Consider the following 25679-nt stretch of genomic DNA (forward strand, 5'->3'; position numbering starts at 1 on the left):
AGATTATTCACAGTCTGAGTGAAGCTCTGCAGCCTTTCGTGTGAAAACAAATCTGGAATCCACATCACAAACAGATGAGCAGGTTCAGGGTCTATGTGAGCAGCAGTTTAATATGAATGAGACTTTTAATCAGCTGAAACTGGCCTCCTCCTCCTCTTATCTGACCTGTATCATCTGTAGGTTTAAACACTCTGACAGAAAATATTGTATAAAATGGAGCTGAAAAATGGATCCAAATATTCACAGTCTGATCGGTTTCTGTCACCTGTAAGAAAAAAAATATCAGCAGCCAAACCACATGTGGAATAAGAGGAAGTTGAAACTCAAGAATGATTATTAAAAAAACAAGAAAAATATACTTGTTTTATTCTATATTTATATAACACAATCTCCTTTTGTCCATGAATAAAAAATAATTTACTTTTGTTGTGTTTGTCTGCAGAGCTGCTGCTGAACAAACTGGTTTTATTTAATAAATGGCCTCACAGCGCCACCTGCTGCTGGAAACAGAATCCTGCATCTGTCCTCATCATCTCTCAGGTGTTGAACAGGTAGGGACAAATTTCTTAAAACTAGAAAATCAGTCAGCTCTGAGCTCATCAACGACCACTCTGCTGTTACTTTTGTTACTTTTATTTTTGTTTAATTTAATTTAATTTATTTGATTCATCTTTACTATTTTCTTTAGTGTTGGAAACATTTATTGCTGCTGATATATATATATATATATATATATATATATATATATATATACTATTCTCATATTATATGTTGCGTTTAAGGCATCAGCAGTGATATTGAAGGATGGGAAAATTTGACATTATAGACTCAAAGTTAAACAATAAAAGCAAAGGTTTCTGATCCCCATCCCTAGCAACAGCTGCTTTCATCATAATAATCATCTGTAGAAAATAAAAACAAACCTATGACCATTTTCGTTTCTTCAAAGGTTTAAATCCAGGAACATTCAGAAATGATACTCACAGATTCTGCAGCAACGTTCAAACTGTTTATTTCTCTTTTTTTTTCTCCACGTGTTGAAAACAGGAGTAAAAATCTAAAGACTGAACCCATGTGGTCTCCGTCGTCCCTGTAACGTCCCTTTAAACCAACACAGGACCTGAAATTTAAAACCAGCACAAAGCTTCGACACCAAAAATATCTGTACAAAAAAGAAAAGCTCAACCCAGAGAAAGAAAGAAAGAAAGGAAGAAATACAAGAAGAGATTTTCTCCAGAAACAGAGCGAACGGTGGTCGACTAAAACACCTTTAAACCTTTGATTGGCAACATCATCAAACGTATTGATCACCATTATTTATATGTAAACAACAGTCTCACTGAAGTTCAGGAAATAAGAAATACAAAATTAAATACAAGACAAGTGTTGTTAATATTACTGATCTGATAAAAACACAAAGTGAAACGATCACAGCTCAGAGATAGATAAACTATTTAGATTCAGGTTAAAGTTTAACTGTTTAACATGCACCAACACCTGCAGACGTTTTATTTTACTGTTGAACTATAAAAAGTCAAAGATTCTACCACACAGATAAAACGGTGCGTCGCCAGTTTCACACCGTCAGTGTCGTGTCACGCAGCATGCACTGAACACATCATTTCACGTGTTTCCATCAAATGTTCTGGGACCAGCCTGGAAAATAAAACCTGATCTACATGCAGAGAGAGAGAGAGAGAGAGAGAGAGAGAGAGAGGAGATCACCTCCACGTCATGCAAACACATCACAGAGTCTTTAAGAGACCGGGTCAGTCCTGAACTGAGATCCAGTCTGCTGCTGAGTCAGTCCTCGTCATAGTTTTTATTTATTTAAAGAGCTTTACGTCTTCTAAAGAAAAGGTGAAGTTTCTTCGGTCTTTACACAATTATATTTACATTTTATTTTATGCCGATCTAACCAAGGATTTTTTCAGCTGCTCAGCTCAGAGCTGCAAACAAACCTGAATTTCTGGTTTTATTCTCCTCAAATGTACAGAGAACATAAAGAGTCTGATGTGCTCTTGTTTGGAAATGTTTGTAGATATACAGACAACAAATCACCCGCTAACATCAGCAGCAGACGTAAAGCTGAGACAAATCAATTGATTGTGAGAAAAATAATTGGCAACTGTTGGATAATCGTCTAAATTCTCCCAAGAATAAAGCTGAGCTCAAGTATGAAGATTTTCTGCTTTTCTATCACAGAAACTGAATGTTTTTGGGTTTTGGACGTTTTTCACTATTTTACAGACTCATTTATTAACAGCCCTGTTTCAGAGTTAGATTGTAAATAATGTTCACGTTGTTACATCCAGTTCGGTGCTCAATAACACAAAAGTTTCTAAAAAAGCAAACACAAGTCAAAGTCTGTAGTTTAAAATCATGCATCTCCTCCTGACTGTAAAATTAAACCATTAATGAATTAAGTCCAAGTCGTAGCAAAGCAATAATCCAGTAAGATAAACAACTACCACCTCTGAAGTGACAAGGTTTTTCCTGTGAGTCCGTAAATTCTTGTTGGCACTTCATGCTGTTTGAAACATCTCAGCTAAAGTCTGTTTTCTTTAAGATCGACCGTCTTTGATTCTCAAAAAAAAAAAAAAAAAAAAAGAAAGAAAGAAAGAAAAAAACTGATGACACCAAAATAAATATAAAAAACCCACATACCATGAAAAACCAGTAAAACACCCAGAGCACATCCACACAGACAAACTGAGACGCCCGCTCTGCGTTAAAAATCCGTCCATCCGCTGGTAAAGTGAGACGTTGAGTCACTGAGAGTTCCTGTTCAGTAAAGTTGGTTTGGCTTCAGAAGGATCCTGGAGGGGGGGTGAGGAGGGTGGAGGGTGGGGGAGGATCAGGTGGTTTTTCACGGACAAAATACTTCCTTTAAAAACAGGCAACACGTTTTTCTGGACGACGCCTTCGAGCAGATCTTCAGTAAACGGAGGAAGAAGAAGGAGGAAAAGGTGTCAGACGTCCACCACCATCTTCTTGTGAATGTCCAGTCCACCGACGACCTGGAGGAGACCAGAGCGGAGGTCACACATCGCCTCCAATGTTTAACTGATCTAAAACTCACTGAGAGTCACTGACAGAACAAAAGTTAAAGAGGCAGTTTGTGGGTTTTCTCTGCTGCTGAATGTGGTTTCAGCCTTCGTTGTGTTTATGATAGAGAAGGTAAGTCTACGCCCTCTGAGAAAGTAACGAGCAGGCTGAGGCTAGCTGGTTAGCATGCATGTTTTGTGACATCACAGTGACCTTGAACTTTGACCTTTTGACACCAAATACAAATCAGTTCATCTGTGAGTCCAAATTAATGTTTGTGCTATTCCCTCTGGGCGTTCCTGATATATCGCATTCACAAAATATGATAACGCTGCTGATCCTCTTTTCATCTAGCGCCACCATCAGGTCAACATGTATCCAGTATCAAACTAAAGACTCATCAGCCTCAGTTGCACTTTGTATTTAGTAGTAATTAGTAGATGTTAGCATATAGCTAATATGCTAAATTAAAATGGTGAACATCATAAACATTATACAGCATCTCAAACTAATGTTTAGCATTTAGCTAAAACACCATTGGCACTGCTGAAGAAAAACTTTTCTTTGGGACCAACATGTTTCAGCTTGTGGCCTCCATCTTGGTCTCACAGTAAAGTTGTTCTTTAAACTCTAAGTGTTGCTGAGAGCTAAAAGGACAGAGTCTGTCTCTGCTGTGGCTTGAACTCTGGACCTGGAGCCGAATTGTCGCCACTCACCGCACAGAACTCTTCGAAGGATATCCTGCCGTCGCCGTCTTTGTCTGCGTTGATGATGGTTTTGTCAACGATCTGCTGCAGCTGCGTGTCCTTCAGGTTGTTGCCCACCATCATCTTGAGGACCTGGAAGAGCTCTCCGTTCGATATGTAGCCGTCTTTGTCCATGTCGTAGATCCTGAACGCGACTGAGGTCAAAGACACAACATGGTGTCAGTCTGAGGTTTATTTGGGTGAAAGCTGCTGACGTTGAATCAACAGTGAAGTTCAGCTCTTTGTACCGAGTCTGGTCTGGTCTGGTCTGGTCTATGAATGTTATACGTAACAAAAAGGTTGTCTGACCTTCATGTAGCCAAATATCCTGACTGTTCACACCTAGCATCAACATACATCCTCAGTGATCTGATCACAAGTGGACGGTGGAATTGTCCACTTGTGATCAGATCAACCCCAAGACACCTGTTAATACCAGGTGTGAACAGGACCTAAAAGTACAACCTAAAACATCTGGCAGCACTCTAAATGTTGAAGTGTTAAAACCTGAAACTGTTGCAGCACTGAAAACACTTTAGTGCACTGAGGTCAAACCAAAACAGAAAAACTTCCTGCTGTAAGAACTTTGATGTCGTTCTCTGTTAAAACCAAATCTGCCTGATTCAACTGACTGCGCTGCCTCCTTGTGGATAAAAGGTGTATCTACAGGTTGAACTGTTATGATATGGAATCTGATGGTACCATGTGCATCTACTCATTGCCTCTGTTACAACTAGTACTTGTAGTACTTTTATACTGTGGTAAAATACTCTGCTATCAAACTGCTGTAACGCTCATGTTTAATCTTCATTAAATGTAAAGTTAAAACAGTCGTGTGTGTGTTGAACCTGTTCACTGATCGTTTGTTCGTGAAACAGCTGTTTTCATGGAAACTTACAGCGAAGCTTCTGCTCCTTGTCTCCTTTGACACTGAACTGAGAGACACCTTCAATGAACTCTGCCAGAAACGAAACATGGAGTCATTCATTCAAACTGCAGTTACAATAAAACACATGTAAATGTAGAAGATCAAGTTGGTATTTTGTGTTGAAAAAACTACAAAGACAAGTAATAACATAATCAATATGAATTAGCCCTGACAGGTCTGAGGTGTTTTATTTTCAGGACAGTTTGATTTGTTTATTTTTCATATTCAGAAATAAGAATATTCAGTCTTTGTTTTCCTACATATATATATATATATCCTCAGTGTTTATCAAGTCAACCGCTGCAGATCAGTTTATTTACAGGTCTTTGATCAGGATCATTTCCTCATATTTCCAACAGTTTTCCTAGAAATCATTTAGTAATAATAAACTCAGGCCGTCTTTCTGTCCAACAGCTCAGTTACAGTTCAGTTTAATCCACAGAGGTTCGGTGATAATGAATCTCATATTTTAAATTTAAACAGATATTAAAGGTTTGTTTTTATCTCCAGAATGTTTTTCTAATGGATTACCTCTGTAAAGTGCCCACTAATAATAGTCACTTTGATTTAATCTAATTAGTTTTTGTATTTGTATATAGAAATTTGCTCTTGTATAAATAAATAAAAATCAAATCAAATCTGTCTTTGACATCAACAAAAAGTTTTTCTCACCCCATAATGTGAAAATTCAACAGTTAAATGTTAAACAAAACTGCATCACCAGGACCATGAAAATCTTGAAAATAACTTTTCCAGTGTTTGTTGTTTACATTAAAAACAATCCTTATAAAAGTGATCATTTATGATGATTTGTTTTAGGTTTTGTGACTCAGACTCGGCTGGTGGTACAATGGAACATTTTAGGTACAATCAGCTTCGAGTAAAACTCCTTTTAGAGCAGCTTATTGATGCTTTTCTTGAACAAAATATATTTGTGATTCAATCAGAATTTCATGCATTAAGAGTTTGTGCATGAATTGAAACCAGGTATTAAACTGTGATCATGTTAAATCAAGGTGTAAACGTGTTGTGATCAGATCTGTCAGACCAGTCCTGGAGGTGGTCTGGTTCACACTGTGTTCAGATCTTCGGTGTAAACAGATAAAGAAAACAACCTCAGGAACAAACAGGAAATGTCAGAGCATAGGAGGGAAACCGTCCTTTCAATGAGTAATTTACCTTGAAAGTCGACTTCCCCGTTTCCGTCGGTGTCGAATATGTCGATAACTCGCTGCACGAGGGGATTCTGCTGCAGCTCGGGTAAGGACATAAACTCCTCCACGCTCAGGGAGCCGGAGTTATCTAGGTCGAGTTTCTTAAATCTCTTTCCCAGCCTCTTAATCTCATCTGCATCAACTGAAATGAAACAGAGAGAGAGAGAGAGAGAGAATTATTTACAGAGAGAGACTGAAACAAACAAACAAACAAGTTTCAGTACAACAGGAGGAGATTATCTAGACAAACGTCGGCTGAATGCTGAGTGTTGGCAACACTTCTACCTGTGACACACGGCCTTTGAAACACCTGTCGTCCACCTGTGTTTTACCTCCTCCCTGTGCTGCCTTTAGAAACAGTCTCCCTCCTCTAAAAACTCAAACTCACCTGGTTTCTTCTTTGTACTGGCCATGACTGTTCAGAGCTGCTGGCCCTTCGCTGCACCAGTTTAACCTGAACCCTGTGCTGCTGGACCTCCTGGTGCCTCGCTCTAAGCTCTAACACCAAGTCATGTGACACCTTCTTTCAGCACTAATCACTCTGCTGATAACCATGAATCGACCGAGCACTGTGGAGGTGGGGAAAGCTCTGTGGCTCATTTAACCTGTCAAATTAAATATTTAAAAATCAGGAGAATCTCAGGTCGTCAGAGACGAGGTTTGGTGTCCAATTATTTCAAAATTAACTAATAATAACTGAACAAGGAACCACTTAGAATGAATGTATTTAGATGGAGAAATGTGACAGTGATTTAAAGTTATTTTTTGCTGTAGGGTCAGTGGAAGAAAACAGAGTCAGAACTGGACATGTTAGAGGAACAGAGAAATAAATGACACTCTACAGAAACACCTACAGGAATCTAAATAATTCAAGAATTACTCTGTTTCAGTTTTCTGTTTTCCCCCAACAGGACAAAGCTACTACACCACCAAGCCTGCTCTGAAAAGTCTGGGGGACAAAGAGCCTGAGGTGTTGACCTGGTCTCCAAACTCCCCAAATTCCAATCTGATCCAGCATCTGTGGGATGATCTGGAACAAATCAGATCCATGGAGGCCCCCAACCCACAACCCACAGAACATCCAAACAGACCCCATGTCCAAGCCCCAACAGGTCAGAACTGTTTTAGCTGCACAAAGGGGAAACTACACAATAAAAAGTGAGGTCCCACAGATGGTGGATCAGATTTGGATCTGGAGAGTCTGGAGACCGGGTCAAAACCTTGGGCTCTTTGTCGTGTTGTAGGTGTTAGTACGAGTCACAGTAACATCCAGATGAATGAAGGAGCCGAGGTTTCCTGGCAGAACATTGGACTGTAACCAGATGTTCTTCACTTCACCTGTCAGTGGTTTAATGTTTTAATGCTGTTTAATGCTGATCAGTGCATATTTTATACTGTTATTTTGTATATTGTATTTATACTTCATACTTAGATATAATATACACATGGCTGCTGGAGATTCACTACAGGATCACTTTTACATGAATATTTGCAAATTCTCTGAAACAGTCTCAGATATTTTCATCTATATGATACAGTAATAAAAAATTCTAATCTTTTTCATATTTCTAATTTCTTATTTAATCCATATTTATTTAATTACCACAGTTCTCAGTCTGTCTCTGTGCTGCTGTAACATGATTTATCATCAGAGATTAATTAAGTATGGTCTGAGCAGTAACAGTCATTCACATACACATTAAATTACAGCCCACAGACCTTATTCTTGATGTGAAATCAAAATAACTGAAATAATAATTACTGCATTTGTCATTACATGTGTGATCCACCTCCATCTGTACATATATTACCATGACTTTATTATGTTGGTTAGTTGTTAGTTTTTCCTCCTAAGATGATGATAGAAACATTCCAGACCTGTGCATTTGACAAAGGTGAGTTTGTTTTTACTGCAGAGCTCGATCAACCTGTACCGACGCCGTGAGGGCAAATGACCAAATCTCTACCTGTTACCTCTCAGTCTGTCTGTGTGATGCTGTAACTGCTGTTTCACAACTGTGGATCAAGTGACAGATTCATCCCCAAATATAAATATCTTTCAGCTGCCTTGGTGTTCGCACTGGCTACCTGCAGAGATACTAGTACCAGTGTAATGCTGCCTCTTTTTCTTGTATTAGTTAGACATCTCACCGCAGTATTCTGAGATAAAGAGGACTAGAGATACCCAGGAACAGTGAGGTGCCCCAAGAAGATTAATGCGATGGTAACATTCTTCATATTGTTAAGAAAGAGAGGATGAACTTCGGTTTGGCAATGTTCCTCCGCTAAAAACATCAAGCCTTGATCGCAGGGTTGATCTGTTTGTCAAGTTTCAGTGCCGAGTCAAAGATAACACTAAGATTCATTGCATGGGCATGGAAGTTTGACGTCAGTGGCCCTAAGTGGCTAACAATACTTCCTATGGTCACCGGGGGACCAAAAACAATCCAGCACTTTACATCCTGAAGACAGTTGAAAAGAAGTTTTAATGCTGATCTTGATTAGACTCAGGAAAAAGTAACCAGAGAGGAATAGGAGGATTCTGAAGGGTGTGCTAAAAGTGTAAACAGTCAGTCACATTGGCAGCTAGCATTCAAAAGCAAAGTCCTTTTAGGTAAATTCCATTTCTCTTAAAGGGAGTCAGATAAAATCAGATTAGAATTCACATATCTAACTCCTCTTACATGAAGGATGTAGTTCCACCTTTCTTCCATGTTAATCAGAGAAAAATCTATTTCGCAATAATCAAGTAAATCAGGGAGAGAAAACGAAACTGTGACAAACAGAGCTGCAGTAAGAGGAGTAAAACTGAAAGAACAGCAGAGCTTCAACGTCACACTCCAGAAATGAAACTCAAGTCTGTCACAGAAATGTAACTTGTCAGGATTGTGTGTTCTCTGCAAGCTGGTGTCTATACTCTGCCAAAGACTGTTTATGAGGTAACCGAAGCATCACTCTATAACAGTGTTTCAGAGTGTTTGTGTTAGCTGGAGTGATATAGTTCAAGTTGAACATTCCTTAATATTCCATCAGTAATTTAAGGTTATGAACGCAGTAGTTTCAACAATAGTATTGAACCAGGCCCTCTAGTGTTTGGATGAAGTAATTTATTTAAAATAAAGGGTGTCAGATTAACTAGGCTACATGTTATTTCAGTGTGTCAGTACATTTAATGAACATTTTAGGCAAATATCAGCAAGGACTGGATCAGACTCTGTGTCAGTTACGAAGGATTGGATTTGATTAGGACATCCCTTCTATATAATTTCTATATAATTTAAATGATCATATTGGAGATTGTATTTATTATTCATACCTATACTTAAACAGACCAGACTGTGAGTATTTGGATAGTTGGACATTTTTTGTTTTTCAGGCGCTGTGCTTCAGCTCGTTCAATCTGAACTTAAAAAATGGATACTATACCAATGCGCCTAGTTTTAGCTTTAATTTGAATAAGTTTCCATCAATACAGAGAGAAGATTAATGCGATGGTAACATTCTTCATATTGTTAAGAAAGAGAGGATGAACTTCAGTCTGGCAATGTTCCTCAGCTAAAAACATCAATCCTTGATCTGTTTGTCAAGTTTCAGTGCCGAGTCAAAGATAACACCAAGATTCACTGCATGGGCATGGAAGTTTGACGTCAGTGGCCCTAAGTGGCTAACAATACTTCCTATGGTCACTGGAGGACCAAAAACAATCCAGTATTTTACATCCGGAAGGCAACTAAGTATGCATGAGATATTGTTAGAATTCTCCGGATTCAGTGTAAGGTATATTAGAATGTCATCGGCGTAGCAGTGAATGGAAATGTAAAAGGAAACGCAAAGCAAATAAAATGGGCCCTAACATGGAACCTTGAGGAACTCCACAAGTGACTAGGATTGAGGAGGGGGAGGAGCTCCCAATCTTAACAGAGAGAGAACAGGTGTGTTAAGTAGGAGGCAAACCATGCAGTGTCCTGGATGCCTACCTGGCTTTGGAGCTGGAATCGTCAAAGAAAGAAAATGAGACAAAAACAAAACAAAAGGTAACCTTTGAAAAACTACGACAAAAAGCATTTATCATCAACAAATAAAAATGTGATGATAATGTGAAAGACAGTTGAAAAGAAGTTTTAATGCTAATCTTGAAAAGTCCTTTTGGGTAAATTCCATTTCTCTTAAAGGAAGTCAGATAAAATCAGATTAGAACAGTCATTCACATATCTAACTCCTCTCTCATGATGGGTGTAGTTCCACCTTTCTTCCATGTTAATCAGAGAAAAACCTATTTCGCAATAATCAAGTAAATCAGGGAGAGAAAACGAAACTGAGACAAACAGAGCTGCAGTAAGAGGAGTAAAACTGAAAGAACAGCAGACCTTCAACGTCACACTCCAGAAATGAAACTAAAGTCAGTCAGAGCAACAACAGAGCTGCAGTCCAGATGAGTGTGTTTCTGTCTAAAAGAAAATTGAAGTGAGTCCATCAGGTCTTTGTCAACAACACAGCAGAGTCTCTACCAAACACTGGTGAGTACAGCTGATCATATTCACTGTTTCAACAACCAGCATTAACACAAATCTTCAGCTCTACTCAGGTGGAAGTTTCCCTCTCTTCATTTCATACTGACACTTGTCTAATGTCTTCCAATATGACTATGGCTGTTTCTCCACAGCTCCACTATAGTCCACTTTAAACAGTCTCTCTGTGTCAGTTCTCAGGACTTTTCTAACTTGTTACTGAATCTCTCTGGTTTCAACATTAGTTTCTCTCCTTTCCTGGTTTTGTTACTGTTTACTGATCACTTCCTGCAGCCATGTGACATTCTGTTTCCTCTGGCTGTTTCACAATAAAAGCTTTCCATCTGTGAACCTGGGGGATGGGGTGTGGGGTTCTGTAAAGCTGCTACAGGGAATACAAGTAAGCAGAACTTGAAATAGTACAAGCAGAGACAACCACAATGAGTTGTGTGTTACTCTGGTTTGTGTAAACCACCACACATCCAACACATCATCAAGGTAAACGATGTTGTTTACTGCGATAAACATTTAAACTTTCCAGCACAGATTCAATGGTCACAGTTGTTCAAGACTCAACTTGGTGAAAGAATCCTCACTGAAATATGGAATATTTAACTCAAAGTTAGAACAATTAAAACAGAATTTTAAATAAAATGCATTTCTTTTCTTTCACTCTCTCTCTGTGTAGACATGTCTGCTGCCAGCTGTCTGCTATCTGAAGATCAGTTTCTGTGCTCCATCTGTCTGGATGTGTTCACTGATCCAGTCTCCACACCATGTGGACACAACTACTGCAAAAACTGCATCAATCAACACTGGAACACTGCTGACCAGTACCTGTGTCCGGTGTGTAAAAAGGTTTTTAACATAAAACCTGAGCTGCACATCAACACTTTCATCTCTGAGATGGTTGCTAAGTTCAGACAGCAAGCTCAACAGAAAGCCAGCAGCAGCAGCTCAGAGCAACAAGTTGCCAAACCAGGAGAAGTTTCCTGTGACGTCTGCACTGGAACCAAACTGAAGGCCCTGAAGTCCTGCCTGGTGTGTCTGACCTCCTACTGTGAGACTCACCTGGAGCCTCATCTGACAGTGTCAGGCCTGAAAAGACATCAGCTGATCCACCCTGTGGAGAACCTGGAAGACAGGATGTGTACGAAGCACGATAAACCTCTGGAGCTGTTCTGTAAGACCGACCAGACATGTGTCTGCATGCTCTGCTCTGTTTTAGACCACAGGACACATGAGTTTGTTCCTGTGAAAGAAGAATGTGAAGGAAAGAAGGCAGAGCTGGAGAAGACAGAGGCTGAAATTCAGCAGATGATCCAGAAGAGACGACTGAAGATTGAGAAGATCAAACACTCAGTCAAGATCAGTAAAGATGATGCAGACAGAGAGAAAGCAGAAGGTGTTCAGGTCTTCACTGCTCTGAAGGAGTCTGTTGACAGAGGCCTGAACCAGCTCATAAAGGAGATGGAAGAGAAACAGAAAACCACAGAGAAACAGGCTGAAGACTTGATCACAGAGCTGGAACAGGAAATCTCTGAGCTGATGAAGAGAAGCACTGAGGTGGAGCAGCTCTCACTCTCTGAAGACCACCTCCACCTCCTCCAAAACTTCCCATCCCTGAAAGCTGCTCCACCCACCAAGGACTGGACAGAGGTCAGAGTCCGTCCACCATCATATGAGGGGACTGCGGTGAGAGCTGTGGTTCAGCTGGAGGAGACGCTCAGTAAAGAGATGAAGAAGCTGTTTGAGGCTGAGCTGAAGAGGGTCCAGCAGTATGCAGTGGATGTGACTCTGGATCCTGATACAGCAAATCCCTGGCTCATCCTGTCTGATGATGAGAAACAGGTTCACTGTGGTGATGTGAAGAAAAATCTTCCAGACAACCCAGAGAGATTTAAAAGTTATATCAGTGTCTTAGGAAAGCAGAGTTTCTCTTCAGGCAGATTTTACTTTGAGGTTCAGGTTAAAGGAAAGACTAAATGGACTTTAGGAGTGGCCAGAGAGTCGATCAAGAGGAGGGGAGAAATCACACTGAGCCCTGAAGATGGTTACTGGACCATATGGTTGAGAAATGGAAATGAGTACAAAGCTTGTGCTGGTCCTTCAGTCCGTCTCTCTCTGAAGTCTGGTCCTGAGAAGGTGGGGGTGTTTGTGGATTATGAGGAGGGTCTGGTCTCCTTTTATGACGTAGATGCTGCAGCTCTCATCTACTCCTTTACTGGCTGCTCCTTCACTGAGAAACTCTACCCATACTTCAATCCTGGCTTTAATGATGATGGTAAAAACTCTGTCCCTCTGATCATCTGTCCTGTCAGTTACAACTGTAAACCAGGAATTTGGTGTTAATTTTTTTCTATGAGTTGATGTGTCTTTATATGAGGAAACAAATGCACAATACTATTGTAATAATGTACTCGTCATCGTCTTTTTTACAGAATGCATCCCATTTCACAGTCAAACAATTTGATGCATTTATCATGCATTTAATCAGCTCTGTCCATCCTGACACAAACGTGTGCAGGATATCGGTTTAAACCTCTGTTGTGGGTTTGGGTTATTATGGGTTGTGGGTTTTAGGCTATTATTTTCAGTTCCAGGAAAAATCAAATGACAAATGAGTAAAAAACAGTAGGGTTACATGAAAAGTAAACAGTTAATTAAAATATTAGATGTCAGTGGATAATTTGGTTAATTATTTTGTGAATGTTTATTTGTTTTGTGAATACAGGACAGATGGTTTATTATCTAAAGGAATCTGTTAATATGTGACTGTAAAGAGAAAACTGTAAAATAAACTCAGCTGATGTTGAAATGATTTAAATACCAGCGCTGAGTGAGCAGTGATTTAAGCACCAAACACTGAAATGAAAATCCTGGTTTACACATAAGTTGTATTTTGATACTGTTATAGTTTTAATTCTTAAGATTTCAGTCCTGGTTGATTTGGCGACACCTGGTGGTTAGTGGTGGTAACAGCAAGTGTGGTTTAATACAACAAAAGACTTACAGAGCAACTACTCAGTATCTTATTTTGTAGAAACATTTTGATGAACAATCACAATCAGAGAAATAACAATAATTTAAATACATTAAACAGCTTTTTAAGAAAATGAATATCTGAAGGATTCTAACTCTTTGATTTCAGCCTGACCACATGATTCCTGCACTTTTAAGAAGAATCAACAGGATGTTCTACACGTGAAACATTTGCATTGGGTCAACCTGTACTTACTCATCTTCTTAGCAGGCTTTATATTATTTATATTTTATAGTAGTGTATTACTGTGTAATGTGTGTATGAAATATACCGCACATATATTTAAACCTATAAATTTCTATCTTGTATATTGTATTTATTATTCATAATTATGTGTAGTTAGTTCACTACAGGACTGTGGTGATGTGAGGAAGAATCTTCCAGACAACCCAGAGAGATTTTCTGATCGTTGCTGTGTCTTAGGAAAGCAGAGTTTCTCTTCAGGCAGATTTTACTTTGAGGTTCAGGTTAAAGGAAAGACTGAGTGGACTTTAGGAGTGGCCAGAGAGTCGATCAGGAGGAAAGTAAACATATCAGTGAGCCCTAAAGATGGTTATTGGACAATATGTTTGAGAGACAGAAATGAGTACAAAGCTAATGCTGTCCCCTCAGTCACTCTCTCTAAAGTCTGGTCCTGAGAAGGTGGGGGTGTTTGTGGATTATGAGGAGGGTCTGGTCTCCTTTTATGACGTAGATGCTGCAGCTCTCATCTACTCCTTTACTGGCTGCTCCTTCACTGAGAAACTCTACCCATACTTCAATCCCTGCCTTAATGAAGGTGGTAAAAACTCTGTTCCTCTGATCATCTGTCCTGTTATCTAAACCTGATAGAATAATAACTAAAGTTATTCTTTGAATTGATTGCAGCATTCACACAACAGTTCTTCAAATCTTTATTATTATCTTTCCGTACATTTTTCAGTCACTACTCCTGCATACCTTGCACTACAGAAACTATTCAATTATCAAAATGTTCAGCTTTTTCTGGACACATCTGCTTGTACTCAACTTTTTTCTGCTATTTATAAGCGATTTTAATGTTTTTCAAAAAAAAGAAATGGGATCCTATTGGAGCTCAGCTCAACTTTCTTCACTCAACTTTTCAAGCTTACCCGTCTGGCATACGGTCAGTCAGAGACTCCATTTTTGGCTTAAAATATCCTCAAGACTTTGATGTTTTAATGTTGTACCTTTTAAACCTGTTGTACCTGTTAAATATGTTTAGTTTAGGAGATTTGTGACATTTTAGGCTGTTTGGAGCTTGTTGGAGGTATTATCAGTGTGTCACGTGACCATGTGATTTACAACTGCTGCATACTTTCTGCTACAGAAACCATTCAGCAATCAAAGTCTTTAGCTTTTCTAGGACATTTATGCTTGAAAAGTCTTTTTTCTGCTATTTATACTAAAATATTCAGCTTTTTCTGCAAAATGAATACTTCAGCAATTCTTTGCAGATTTCAAATTTTCAACATTTTCTTTTGCATTTCAACTGTTTTCAGCCATTTTAAGCATGATTTCAGCAGTTTACATTCAGCTTTCAGCATTCGCACTGCATTTTCTCCAAGAAATGCATTTTCTAGTTCAATAAACAACTTATTCCTCCGTACATTTTTTGGTAACTACTCCCACATACTTTCACCTACAAAAACCATTCCACTATCAAAATGTTCAGCTCTTTTAGGACCTTTCTCTTTGTCTTCAAACTTTTCTGCTATTTATACTTTGTGAAATATTCAGCTTTTTCTGCAAACATTTTGCTATTAAAATGAATGGAAAGGATTTTCAAATCCTTCAAAACATCATCCTCTTTGAACTTCAACTAGTTTGGCACACTTTGTGCTAGAGACTTCATTTATGGCTTAAAATATTCACAAGACTTTCATCTTTTAATGTTGTACCTTTTCATCTGCTAAAAATGTTTAGGATAGCAGATCTTTCCCTGTTACTGAAGGCTGTTACAGCTTGTTGGAGTTTTTATCAGTGTGTCATGTGACCAGCAAAAGGCACCCACCTTCCACCCACTTAAAATTTATACCAGCAACATAATTATGAGACCCACATTCCACAACCGTCGCCTAGAGGCAGACGCTGCTCAGGCCGTAGTTCCAGACATTAACATCATTATTTCTAATTAAACAGCGAGCCCTCCTCTCTGGAGCTAGGGTCAGAGTAAGGAGGCCGACTGATTGAAACTAGGATATTGCCGTGACTAAAAATAAGCGAGGCTCTCCCAGCAGCCCAACACTGACCTTTACAGAGCCACGGGGCATTTTTAGCCTCAGCATGTTGAGAGTCTGGGTCAGACCGTCAGGCAGGGGTCCGAGGGAGGAGGCAATGTTCAAACACCTCCATCACATCAGTTCACCTCCGTCTGATGAATCACTTCTTCTGTAGCAAAGGATACTGAACCACAATACTTCTGTCTGTCTGTATAGTACTGAAAGTTTACAGTGAATGCTTGATTAGAGTCACTCTTTTATCTCTATCTCTATTAACCAGAAACTTCCTCATCTAAACATCCTTCTGTGAATTCAGATATTTTATTCCAGCAACATTTTTTCTATTCAAATATTGTTGTTGTTCATGAGCATTAGCGTATAAACAGATAACAACATGCAAATATAGTAAGTTATGATTGTTGACAAACACTATTTTTTTTTAAATTTTAAATGTCTTTACAGCTGCTTATAACTGCATTATAGTATATTTCTTCTTTATTTTTATTCTTCTGTATCTTTCTCGGCCCTACCTACTCCTCCAAGCTTTGTGCTACAGACATTCAGGCATCAAAATGTTCAGCTTTTCCTGGTTTTCCTTGTATTCAACTTTATATATATATATATCAATTAATAAATGAATTGGATCCTGCAGGATCCGGCTTTTACTGACTACTGCACTTTCTGCGGCAGAAACCATTCAGCTGTCTAAATATTTAACGTTTTAACCTTTTTACATTTATGCTTATTCAACTTTTTTCAACTATTTATGCTTTTTAAAATGTACAACTTTTTGTGCAATTTTGCTATTTAAATCCGTGTACTGGAGTATCTATATCAGGGGTGTCAAGCTCATTTTCACTAAGGGGCCACATCAGCATAATGGTTGCCCTCAAAGGGACCAACTAAATGTAACCAAATATAATGTAAAATAAAGGTAACTCCTCCGTAACATATTGCTAAATAACTTTCTGTATTTATTACTTACTCAAGTTACAAATATTATGCATTATAGATGTAAAAAAATGTGTTTGCTTGTTGCTTTGTTAGTATAACATAAATCCTTTTAATTTGTCAGGTTAAGAAACCCACATTACTCCACTGATCAACAACCAAACTATTCAAGTAAATAAAGAAAAATATTATTAAAACACAAGTTATGACATAAACTTTGTTCAAAATTGTTTTGTCACAGTCGAGGGGGTCAGAATAACGTACAATCAACAATAGTGCCGCTAAGAACATGTGCGACAGATTTTACAAAAACAAATGGCTGCACACAGCCTTGCAGGAGTAAACATTTGTCTGCATAAACACATAAACTTGTAAACAACAAATACATTGCTATACATTAAGTATGTAATAAATTCGCCTTCCCATCTTTCTTGAAACTGCCTTCCATCTGCATCAATCTTTCTCTTCCTGGACATTTTGGGATCATTTGTGGATATTTCAATCTCAATTTCACTCGTTGCATGATGCATATACATGATACACTGTGATCTAGTGGTGGGATGCCGTCACTTCGCAGGTAACACAATCGCCATGCATTGTGGGAAATGGTCAACGTACGCCTTAAAGCTCCATAGACCTATTTTAACACAGATTTGTGAGACCAATTAAACACCCGCGGGCCACATAAAATGACGTGGCGGGCCACATCTGGCCCACGGGCCTTGAGTTTGACACGTGATCTACATAAACCCTCATTTTCCACATGAGCTGCAGAGCAGGCTTCAGTTGTCCGGTCACTGAATTAAAAAGTGAAACTTAACTGATAACCCGTTTGTTCAGCTGTCAAAATGTTTTAACCGTTTTACATTTATGCTTGTTAAATTTTTTCAACTATTCATGCTTTAAAATAAAATAAACTTTTTCTGCAGTTTTGCTATTCATATATGCTGCTATTTTAAGCATCACTTTAGTATTGCTGCAGCATTCATGCTGTATTTTCTACAGGAAATGCATTTTTTAGTATTTATTAAAATTGTACATTCTGCTTATAGAAGCTAAACAGGGACTTGAAGTGTTTTCAGTTTTGACTACACACCTCTCTCACATCATACACTGGTGTATTAGATGTTCAGCAGCTTTTGTTTGTTTTGGTGCATAAATAAGAAGAATCTCCACCTCACAGTTGTTGTATGTATAAAAGCACAAAGTTCACCGCTGCTGTGCTCAGAAGATATTTCCCATAAAATAAGTGTTTTCTCTCCAAATGATTTATTTACATCTACTCTTCTTCTTGATTTTTGCCACAAGCCCTTTAACACAAAATAAATACAGCACAGGTGCTAACATGAATTCTTGTTTTCTTAAACATAAACATATGCAGGGGCATGAAACAGTCAGGTAAAACTGTAAATATCTGTAACCTGCACTGACACCGTTTCATCTGACGTCCTGTGGTGAAGTGACATTTACGGATACTCACAGTGCGAGCACATTTCCAGAGGATAACTGGCTTCATTTCCCTGAAACAGAGAAAACACCAACAATGAAATGAGATGAGTCCAACATTTACACAACTGAACAGACAAGAAAAAAATCATTAAAAACACACTAACAGATGGAGGCAGTGGTATTCCAGCAGCTCCAGGTAAAATCGCTGTTTTCGCCAATGGAGTCTGGTAGTGAGTCTGGTTGCAGCTCTACAGCTGTGTCAGTAAATCTCACAGTATCAATCCAGAGGAATACAGAAAGTAAAACAAACAACAACAACTGTCTGTTTATCTTCCTCGGGCCTGTCAGTGTAATGAGTTGATGAAGTTGTTCCTGTCAATCACGCAGCGTTCAAACTCCACTGTGATGACAACAGCTCTGAAACGTGAAGATTAAACACACGTCTGTATATTTAGGGATGATGGAACCCCCCCCCCCCCATCAGATCAGTTTACCTGCCAGATTATTTGAATCTCACACATTAATCTGAGTGACATTTTACAGCCTCCATGACAGTAAAGCTGCCGGCGCTGCAGACCTCCCTGCTGTCGTATTTTTCATTTTACTGTGACATTTGTTTATTGGTTAAAAGTCCAGAGGGGTAATAAATCACTTATTTTATAATCAGTTCTCAGATTTACAGAGTCTGGAGGCCATTTTGAAAAAGCTCAGATTCGAGGGGAGAGCAGGCAGGGAGAACAGGAAGTGGTTTATTGTGAAAGTTCTTAATTCCAGGATAGCTAACATCCTTTAAAAAAAACCGATCTGAGATTATCTGATTTTAACACCAGCTGAAGTATCTGCACTGCACAATCTCTCATGTTACACAATACAACTCTTCCGGTCACCGTTTTCAAAATAAAACTCCTCTTCGAGAGCACTTGTCCATTGTTCAGTTTAAACAACCACGACTGAGGGATAAAAAATGGTTCTGTCAATGTTATACGAATGAGCAGATGTTCATTTATCATCATAATGATTCACAACCCTCTGCAGTTAAATATCACTGAATAAAAGCTGAATGAAATGATTTTTTTCATGTGGTAATATTTCAACATTTAATAACCATATGTAGATAAATTCTTATTATTTTATGTGCAAAAACAACTGTTAAGAATCTGGTAAACAAACAGCTGCCTGCTTAATAACTATTAATAACTGACACAATAAAATGCAATGAAATAACACACTTTAGTTTCTGGGAACATGCACTATAAAAACCAACCTGCACAACCTTTAACGTTAAAATGAAGTCTTAGATGTTTATTTTATAGCTGTTGACAATTAGTCAATGATTCATTCATTAAATCAAAAGCACATATTTCCAGTCTCTCTAATGAAATAATTTGCTGCTTTTCACTTTTGAATATAACTGTTACATAGCTTTAATTTTTAGGCTGCTGATTGGCCATAACAAGACAAAAACATTTATTTAACTTTTTTCTATCAAATATTAAACTAAGTAATTACCCACATGATTAAAAAATAATGAAAACAACCTTTAGCTGCATCCCATTCGATCTTTAAAAATACGAAGCTTTTATTTTGATGGCCACGTTGCTACACTTCCGTTACAGTTGCGCAATTGACGGTCCTGCGGCTATTAGCTAACCTGCTAACAAACCAGTGTTTCTCTATTACTGCACCAGCTAGCACCGAGGCTACGTACCAAGAAATAGCACAAATCAGACCCACTTAATACACGACTGTGTGACAGTTAGCTTAAACATAAATAACACAACAGCTGACCCACACTGTCACAAACTAACGGCCGCAAACGTTACGCTTTTTATTAAAACCAGCGCTGAGCTAACGGCGGCTAACGTTAGCTAACAGAGCCGCAGCAGCAGGAGCTGAATTCACAGATTCAGGTTTTATATCTTAATTTAAAAAATAAAATTAAATAAAGAACGGGTTATTTTCTCACCATGTTGCCGCCGGAGAGTGAACAGCTGCCGGGAGAGAGAGAGGTAGAGCCGAGTTAACGGGTCCGAAAAAAGACGATGTTTCAACGGGAGCTCTGACAGTGAGACACCGACCACCGACCACCGGCTGCCCGACTGCACCGTGACTGACCGCGGGGGAGAGATTCACCGCAGCGGCAGCAGAGAGAGCCGCAGAGGGGGAGAGAGAGCACGGAGAGAGGAGGAGGAGGAGGAGGAGAGAGAGAGAGAGAGAGAGAGAGAGAGAGGGAGGAGGAGGAGGAGGAGGGGGGTGTAGGTGGAGGAGGTGAGACCCAAAGCTCGTCTATTAAAAAGAAGAATCACTCTGTTTCCAAAAAAGAAACTGGAAACAAAGCTCGTCTATTGATAAGAGGCATCACTCTGTTTCAGAATAACATCTCTGCACGTCAGGTTTTCTCTCCTGCTCTGAAGCTGATTGTTGCTGAGTGGAAACATCAGAGATCACAATAAAAACAAACAGCAGTCATTTTATTTCTCTGCCTAAATTAGCTCTGTACTTTCCATTTCCTCTATTACCTTTATTTATATCTAATTAAACATCTAATATATCACAGTCATCATTTATCTGCACTGTGTACTTTTACTTTTGATGCTTTAAGTACATTTTCAATTCAGGACTTCCACTTGTCATGGAGTATTTTTACTCTGTGGTATTTCTACTTTTACTAAAGTAAAAGGTGTAAGTACTGTAAATACTTCCTCATTCACAGCTCCTGTTGGTTCTGTACCGGTTTATTCACAAAGACACTTTATTCTCCTTCAGTTCAGTACGTAACAAAACAACGAGGTTCAAGCACTGACACGTCGTAACAAAACAAACAAACAAACTGATCTTATTTGGCAAAATGAATCCAGCCATGCACTTCAAGAAGAAACAAACAGAATGAAGCACCGAGTGTGAAAACATAGACAGAACGTCTGAAGATGAAGACGTCTCAGATTTTATATTTGACTCATGATCAACAGAAAACAGTGAATGTCTCCCACTACCAAATACAACCTGACATTTTTGATTATCTCTGAGACATCTGACGTCCTGCTGCCACAAATATTCACTTCAGCACCAAATGTGGATTAATCCGCTGCTGAAAATAGTCCCAAACTATTTCTTTTTTGTTTTACAGGAGCTACAGTGAGCAGCTGAAATTTAAACAAACTAAACTAGGTATTTGTGAGGTGTTTTTGAAAGTTTACGTCCACACACTGTTGGTTTTGATCTGTACATGAGATTTGTTGAATAAAAACATAAAGTGAAACCAGCTTCATCCGTTACAGGAAAAATCCACCATCATCCTGTTTGATCTCACAGTGTCTGTAAAGTTACTTCCATAACAACACAGCCAACATTTCTGTTTCTGTATTTCTATATCACAGATGTTTACCTGTACATCAGTTAAAGGTCAGGCTTTTATTCTGAAGGACTCACTGAACCCAACATATTCTAATTAGCTTTTGATTGTTTAAATATTTTCTGAGGCCAAACATCTGAACATGAAGTCAAGCAACATGGACCAAACTATTTAATGGAGGAATAACCTCACCGCTAACTGTCTTCTCAAACTGTGTTTACTGTTTTTAGCTTTTTTTTTCTCCTTTAAATAAACACAACACATAACTAAACGATAACGATGATGTACACGCTCCCATTCATCGGCTCCCTCACATCCACACAGTTAATAAATAAGGTAAAATTCTTCCACAGGTGTCGTCCATCCTGGTCTTCAGCTAACACTGTGCTAGCTGGTGCACTCAGGTCCTCACAACTTGTGCTATGATAAATTTTAGTTATCGAGGGGTATTGATCTATTTTACTGAAGGAACAACTGGATCATTTTGGGGACAACACGAGTTTATTTTCTTATCCAGAGAGTTAAAAGAATATTGATGTGAATTTCAAGTCCAGTACAGAGAAAGGTCTACTAGCGTTCTATCTTAGCATAAAGACTGGAAGCAGGGGGAAACTGTTAGCCTAGCCTAGCGCCATCAAAAAATGCACAAATACAGCTTCCATAAAACTTCAGGTTCTTCGATCACATGACGTTCTCTCAAGTTGAACAAGCTGCTCTGCTCCTCTTACGTCACATCCACTGTGCTAGCTGTAGCAGTGACTGGTACAATCTGAAATACTGGATTTAAATTTTGCTACTGCTTGATCAGAGGTCACTCAGTCATTCATCGTTTGCACTGAGAGTTTCATGTTGATCCAAACTGCAGAAAAGCTCCAACTGTGGGTCACTATCATTGTCTACGAGGGAGGTGAGTGGGACTTTGACTCGATTATTATCTTGATGGTTTTCATTAATGCTGTAGTTCTTAGCCTAGCTAGCTGAATTGTCCTGCGCTTCGCTGAACGCTGTTTCCCCCTGATTCCAGTCTTTGAGCTAAGCTAAGTTAAACACATCCTTGATCAGTCTCTGTCCTGGAGACACAGACTTGAAATGTACATCAGTCTTTTTTAGGAAGATGTCGAACAAGCTCAAAATATCTGATTGTTCCTTTAACCCCGTCCACCCCTGCTTTAAAGCTACACTCTGCAACCTTTGGAGCTTCTCTCGGTTCTCGTACCAGCAAAATTAGGAAATAAACTCAAGATGTTTGATCACTAAGAGGTCGACCCACACAGGAAGCAACGTCAGAGCAAAATACCGTACGTGAAAGCTGCACTTTTAAGTCTTGTGTGCAGTGAACTCACCTCTCTGTGATTTCTGAATATTACCAATGCTCTTCAAATTCTTCCCTTTTTGCTGGTAAAAAGCAACGTTGCCGAGTGCAGCTTTAAAGCAAAACCTTTTAAAGACCAGCATAGCAAACAGCTACTTCCTCTCCCTTTCTGCAAACACAACACAAATACCAGACCCTCGCTGACTTGATGCACACCTTCAGGGAAAAAGGCTGTCCTTTTTATTGTGATGCTGATGTTCAAAGGTAGTCCTGGTATGACTGACGTCCTCTGCTCGGTACTCGGTGTGTGTGGACGGTGTTAAGACGAGCTGACTCAGTTGAACGCCTCCTTGTTGATCCACATGAGGGTCCGCGTCTCGTTGGGCTTGCATTCGTACTCGATGCTGCTGAATTTGTTGCCGAACTGGCAGTGCTCCCTCTTGTAGTAGTTGTAGTATTTTGCCTGCCAGACCGTCTCGAACGTCCCCGCCTTGTTGAACTGGACAGGAGGAGAATCAGAGTCACCAACACTGCAGCAGGGATTATCATTCAGCTTCAGACTCTCCTGAAGGCGACACCAATGTCTTACCTCCATACTGACTTGGACGGGCTGCCGGTCTCCACTCTTGGTGTGCGGGACGCCCTCGGTGTCGTACTGGCCGTGATAAACCACCGACTCCTCGTCTCTGGACTGCTGCTCCAGAGGAAAGATGATGCCTCCGATGTTCATGTTGCTGCGAGGAAGAGGAGAGGGAGGAAGGTAACAGGACGATCGAACCAATTGACTGACCGTGTTGAAGGTTAGAAACTCGGTGCTGCAGCTTTCGAAGGACGTGGCCTGAGCATAAAGGCATTTAACTGCCTTTTCACATTAGTATTAAGTTATTTTTATGTGTGACTGATCATGTTTCAAGTAACATTCCTAACACTGCTGATGAAGCTTTTCAGGATACAGAAGCCTCTTCACATCAGGGACTCTGGGCCCAGAGATGATCAACGAACTGTGCCCAGGTCGATTTGAAAACATGGTCTCAGGTACGGTTCACGTCAGATGTGAAAATCACTGTACTGAAACATGGAAGTGGACTGGCATTCAGAATTTACAATGTCTCTTCTTCTTTGTGTTCATTCTGTCTATTCTATCTCCACCTGCACCTCCTCCCCAAAGAAGACCGACCTGAAGGATCAGGAACGATCCTGAAGGATTACTTTGTAACTTCGAGTATTTCTATTGTTTCCCTCACAACTAAATAGAAAAGAACTGTGTCCATGATATTGTAGAAACCTTCCACTGTAACTCGTGGATCAGTTGTTTCAGATTTCACCGGTACCTGAAGCAACTCGCCCACACAAACAAACACGCTGCTTCTTTATTTTAGAACAGGGCTGGTTTTTCTCTCCTAAGACGGACGGACTGAACTACAGCTGCTCTGAGCTCCACAGGAAACACATCCACACTGTTTTTAATGGAAACCAGACATTTACTGGATTAAAGTAGAATCAACTAATCTGGGTCCAGGTTGTTTTGTTTTTTAAGTGTAAATCTCTCTGTCCTTTTAAAGTGAACGTTGTGTCACTGGAAAATAAAATAACTGAACCTGTATCTCATCGTCCATCAACACCATCAAACACAGAACAGATTTAGACACATTTCCATCAGTTTCTCCTCTTTAACGTCTCATTTCTGACATTTTTAATCACTTTTTAAACTGTATGAGCTGAAATATTCACGATGATGTGACATTAACACATAAAGTCTGTTAGTGTCCAAACTCAGAAGCTGATTAAATCAAATCATGTAGTTTTCTGCAGAACACTGTGTAAACCTGCCTGTATAATGTTTACAGTGTGTTTCAGTGTCCTCAGAGGTTAAATAACAGGATACTTTAACGACCTGTTTCTCTCCTAAACTGTATCTTTCTTCTTTTATTCATTAACGTCGTTTTAATTCGACATTTTCCGGTTGTTTTCGGACCCCGCCCTGCTCCACCTGAGCCTCCCTGACTTCACCTTCACCTGAACCAGCAGCAGCTCGGTCCGTGTCTGCAGGTGGATCAGCAGCAGTCAACAGAAACCTCCACACATGATTAATTCAGGTGGAGATCGGGTGGTGGAGGAGGAGGAGGAGGAGAGGAGGAGGAGGAGAAGGAGGAGGCCTGCAGGAGGAGGAGGCCTGCGACTGCTCTGCTTTATTTTCTGTTTCTAAACGCTCTTGTTTCTAATCGCGGAGCTGGACCTGATCCTGATCCCTGTGGACGACAAACCCGTTTTTATTTCACGGTGTGAATTGAATAAAGGCGTGCGCATGCGCAGCGGAGCCTCCTGCTGCAAATAAAAACACATCTGAGCTGAAATGAAGGGAATCAAACAGAGAAGTCTTTCTTACGTGGCCTCGACGTTTCCAGGCTTCACCACCACCTCGATCTTATACTTGGAGCCCGTGAGCAGCTTGATGGTCCGGGTCTGGCCGAACCGGGTCCCGTCCACCTTGAAGAACACGGGCCCCTCGTTGGGCTGGATCCGCAGGGAGATGGAGATGTTGATGATCGGGGGAACGTCGTCCATTGTCCCGGGCCGTCGAGGTTTGTGGGGGGTCAGAGTCTGGTCCCGTGTCCAGGGAGGGGGGAGGCGGATGCTGCGGTGATGCTGAGGAGGGACCCGAGTCAAGCTGCACGGAGAGAGACTTCCGGTTACACCTGTCAAAATAAAAGCGGAGTGCTGAGCACAGAGAGCTCCGGTTACTTCCTCCATCAGTTTAATACATTGTTTCATCATCTTATAGATGAAGAGAAGGAACAATGTATTGATCAGTTGATTAATCACGTTATAAAATAATGAATCAAGTCATTGAATAATTTAATATCTTCTTCTTCTTCTCTTTCATTACAGTTCATTTCATCTTTTTC

The 25679-nt window shown here is 39.7% G+C and overlaps 5 protein-coding genes across 7 annotated transcripts in view; 1 reads left to right on the plus strand and 4 right to left on the minus strand.

Annotated features, from left to right (window-relative positions):
- Positions 1-25679, minus strand: part of LOC108882294 (E3 ubiquitin-protein ligase TRIM21) — a 162954-nt gene that overhangs the window by 108938 nt on the left and 28337 nt on the right. The window lies entirely within an intron of this gene.
- The window catches only part of LOC108882293 (E3 ubiquitin-protein ligase TRIM21), an 82028-nt gene that overhangs the window by 28001 nt on the left and 28348 nt on the right, over positions 1-25679 (minus strand). The gene's annotated exons all lie outside the window — the stretch shown is intronic.
- Positions 997-20312, minus strand: ppp3r1b (protein phosphatase 3 (formerly 2B), regulatory s1ubunit B, alpha isoform, b). Its single transcript, XM_018684854.2, has 6 exons — positions 20076-20312; positions 18141-18180; positions 5902-6078; positions 4693-4752; positions 3765-3949; positions 997-3020 (listed from the first exon to the last, which is right to left on the minus strand). The coding sequence occupies exons 1-6, from the start codon at positions 20076-20078 to the stop codon at positions 2973-2975; spliced, it is 513 nt and encodes a 170-aa protein (XP_018540370.1). The 5' UTR covers positions 20079-20312; the 3' UTR covers positions 997-2972.
- Positions 9448-15700, plus strand: LOC108888731 (E3 ubiquitin-protein ligase TRIM21-like). 3 transcript variants are annotated; one of them, XM_051070944.1, is made up of 3 exons: positions 9448-10453; positions 11133-12589; positions 14130-15700. In XM_051070944.1, the coding sequence occupies exons 2-3, from the start codon at positions 11135-11137 to the stop codon at positions 14307-14309; spliced, it is 1635 nt and encodes a 544-aa protein (XP_050926901.1). In that variant the 5' UTR covers positions 9448-10453; positions 11133-11134; the 3' UTR covers positions 14310-15700. The 3 variants fall into 3 exon arrangements, with proteins under 3 accessions (XP_050926901.1, XP_050926900.1, XP_018540369.1); XM_051070943.1 differs by lacking the exon at positions 14130-15700 and having other exon boundaries at positions 9449-10453; positions 11126-13276; XM_018684853.2 differs by lacking the exon at positions 14130-15700 and having other exon boundaries at positions 9451-10453; positions 11133-13276.
- Positions 20829-25563, minus strand: cnrip1a (cannabinoid receptor interacting protein 1a). Its single transcript, XM_018684851.2, has 3 exons — positions 25160-25563; positions 23363-23507; positions 20829-23272 (listed from the first exon to the last, which is right to left on the minus strand). The coding sequence occupies exons 1-3, from the start codon at positions 25546-25548 to the stop codon at positions 23108-23110; spliced, it is 699 nt and encodes a 232-aa protein (XP_018540367.1). The 5' UTR covers positions 25549-25563; the 3' UTR covers positions 20829-23107.

Source organism: Lates calcarifer, linkage group LG5, assembly GCF_001640805.2.
Source record: "Lates calcarifer isolate ASB-BC8 linkage group LG5, TLL_Latcal_v3, whole genome shotgun sequence".
NCBI lineage: Eukaryota > Metazoa > Chordata > Actinopteri > Centropomidae > Lates > Lates calcarifer.

Bases quoted from the DNA above. Each gene is read 5' to 3' on its own strand.
- cnrip1a (XM_018684851.2), bottom strand. From the start codon at position 25,548: ATGATGAAACAATGTATTAAACTGATGGAGGAAGTAACCGGAGCTCTC. The intron at 23,508-25,159 runs GTAAGAAAGACT...TCTTCCTCGCAG, and splicing joins CCTGGAAACGTCGAGGCCAC to CAACATGAACATCGGAGGCA. The intron at 23,273-23,362 runs GTAAGACATTGG...CCTCCTGTCCAG, and splicing joins CCGTCCAAGTCAGTATGGAG to TTCAACAAGGCGGGGACGTT.
- LOC108888731 (XM_051070943.1), top strand. From the start codon at position 11,135: ATGTCTGCTGCCAGCTGTCTGCTATCTGAAGATCAGTTTCTGTGCTCC.
- ppp3r1b (XM_018684854.2), bottom strand. The intron at 3,950-4,692 runs GTAAGTTTCCAT...CTTTGACCTCAG, and splicing joins CAAGGAGCAGAAGCTTCGCT to TCGCGTTCAGGATCTACGAC. The intron at 3,021-3,764 runs GTGAGTGGCGAC...GGTCTCCTCCAG, and splicing joins CCTTCGAAGAGTTCTGTGCG to GTCGTCGGTGGACTGGACAT.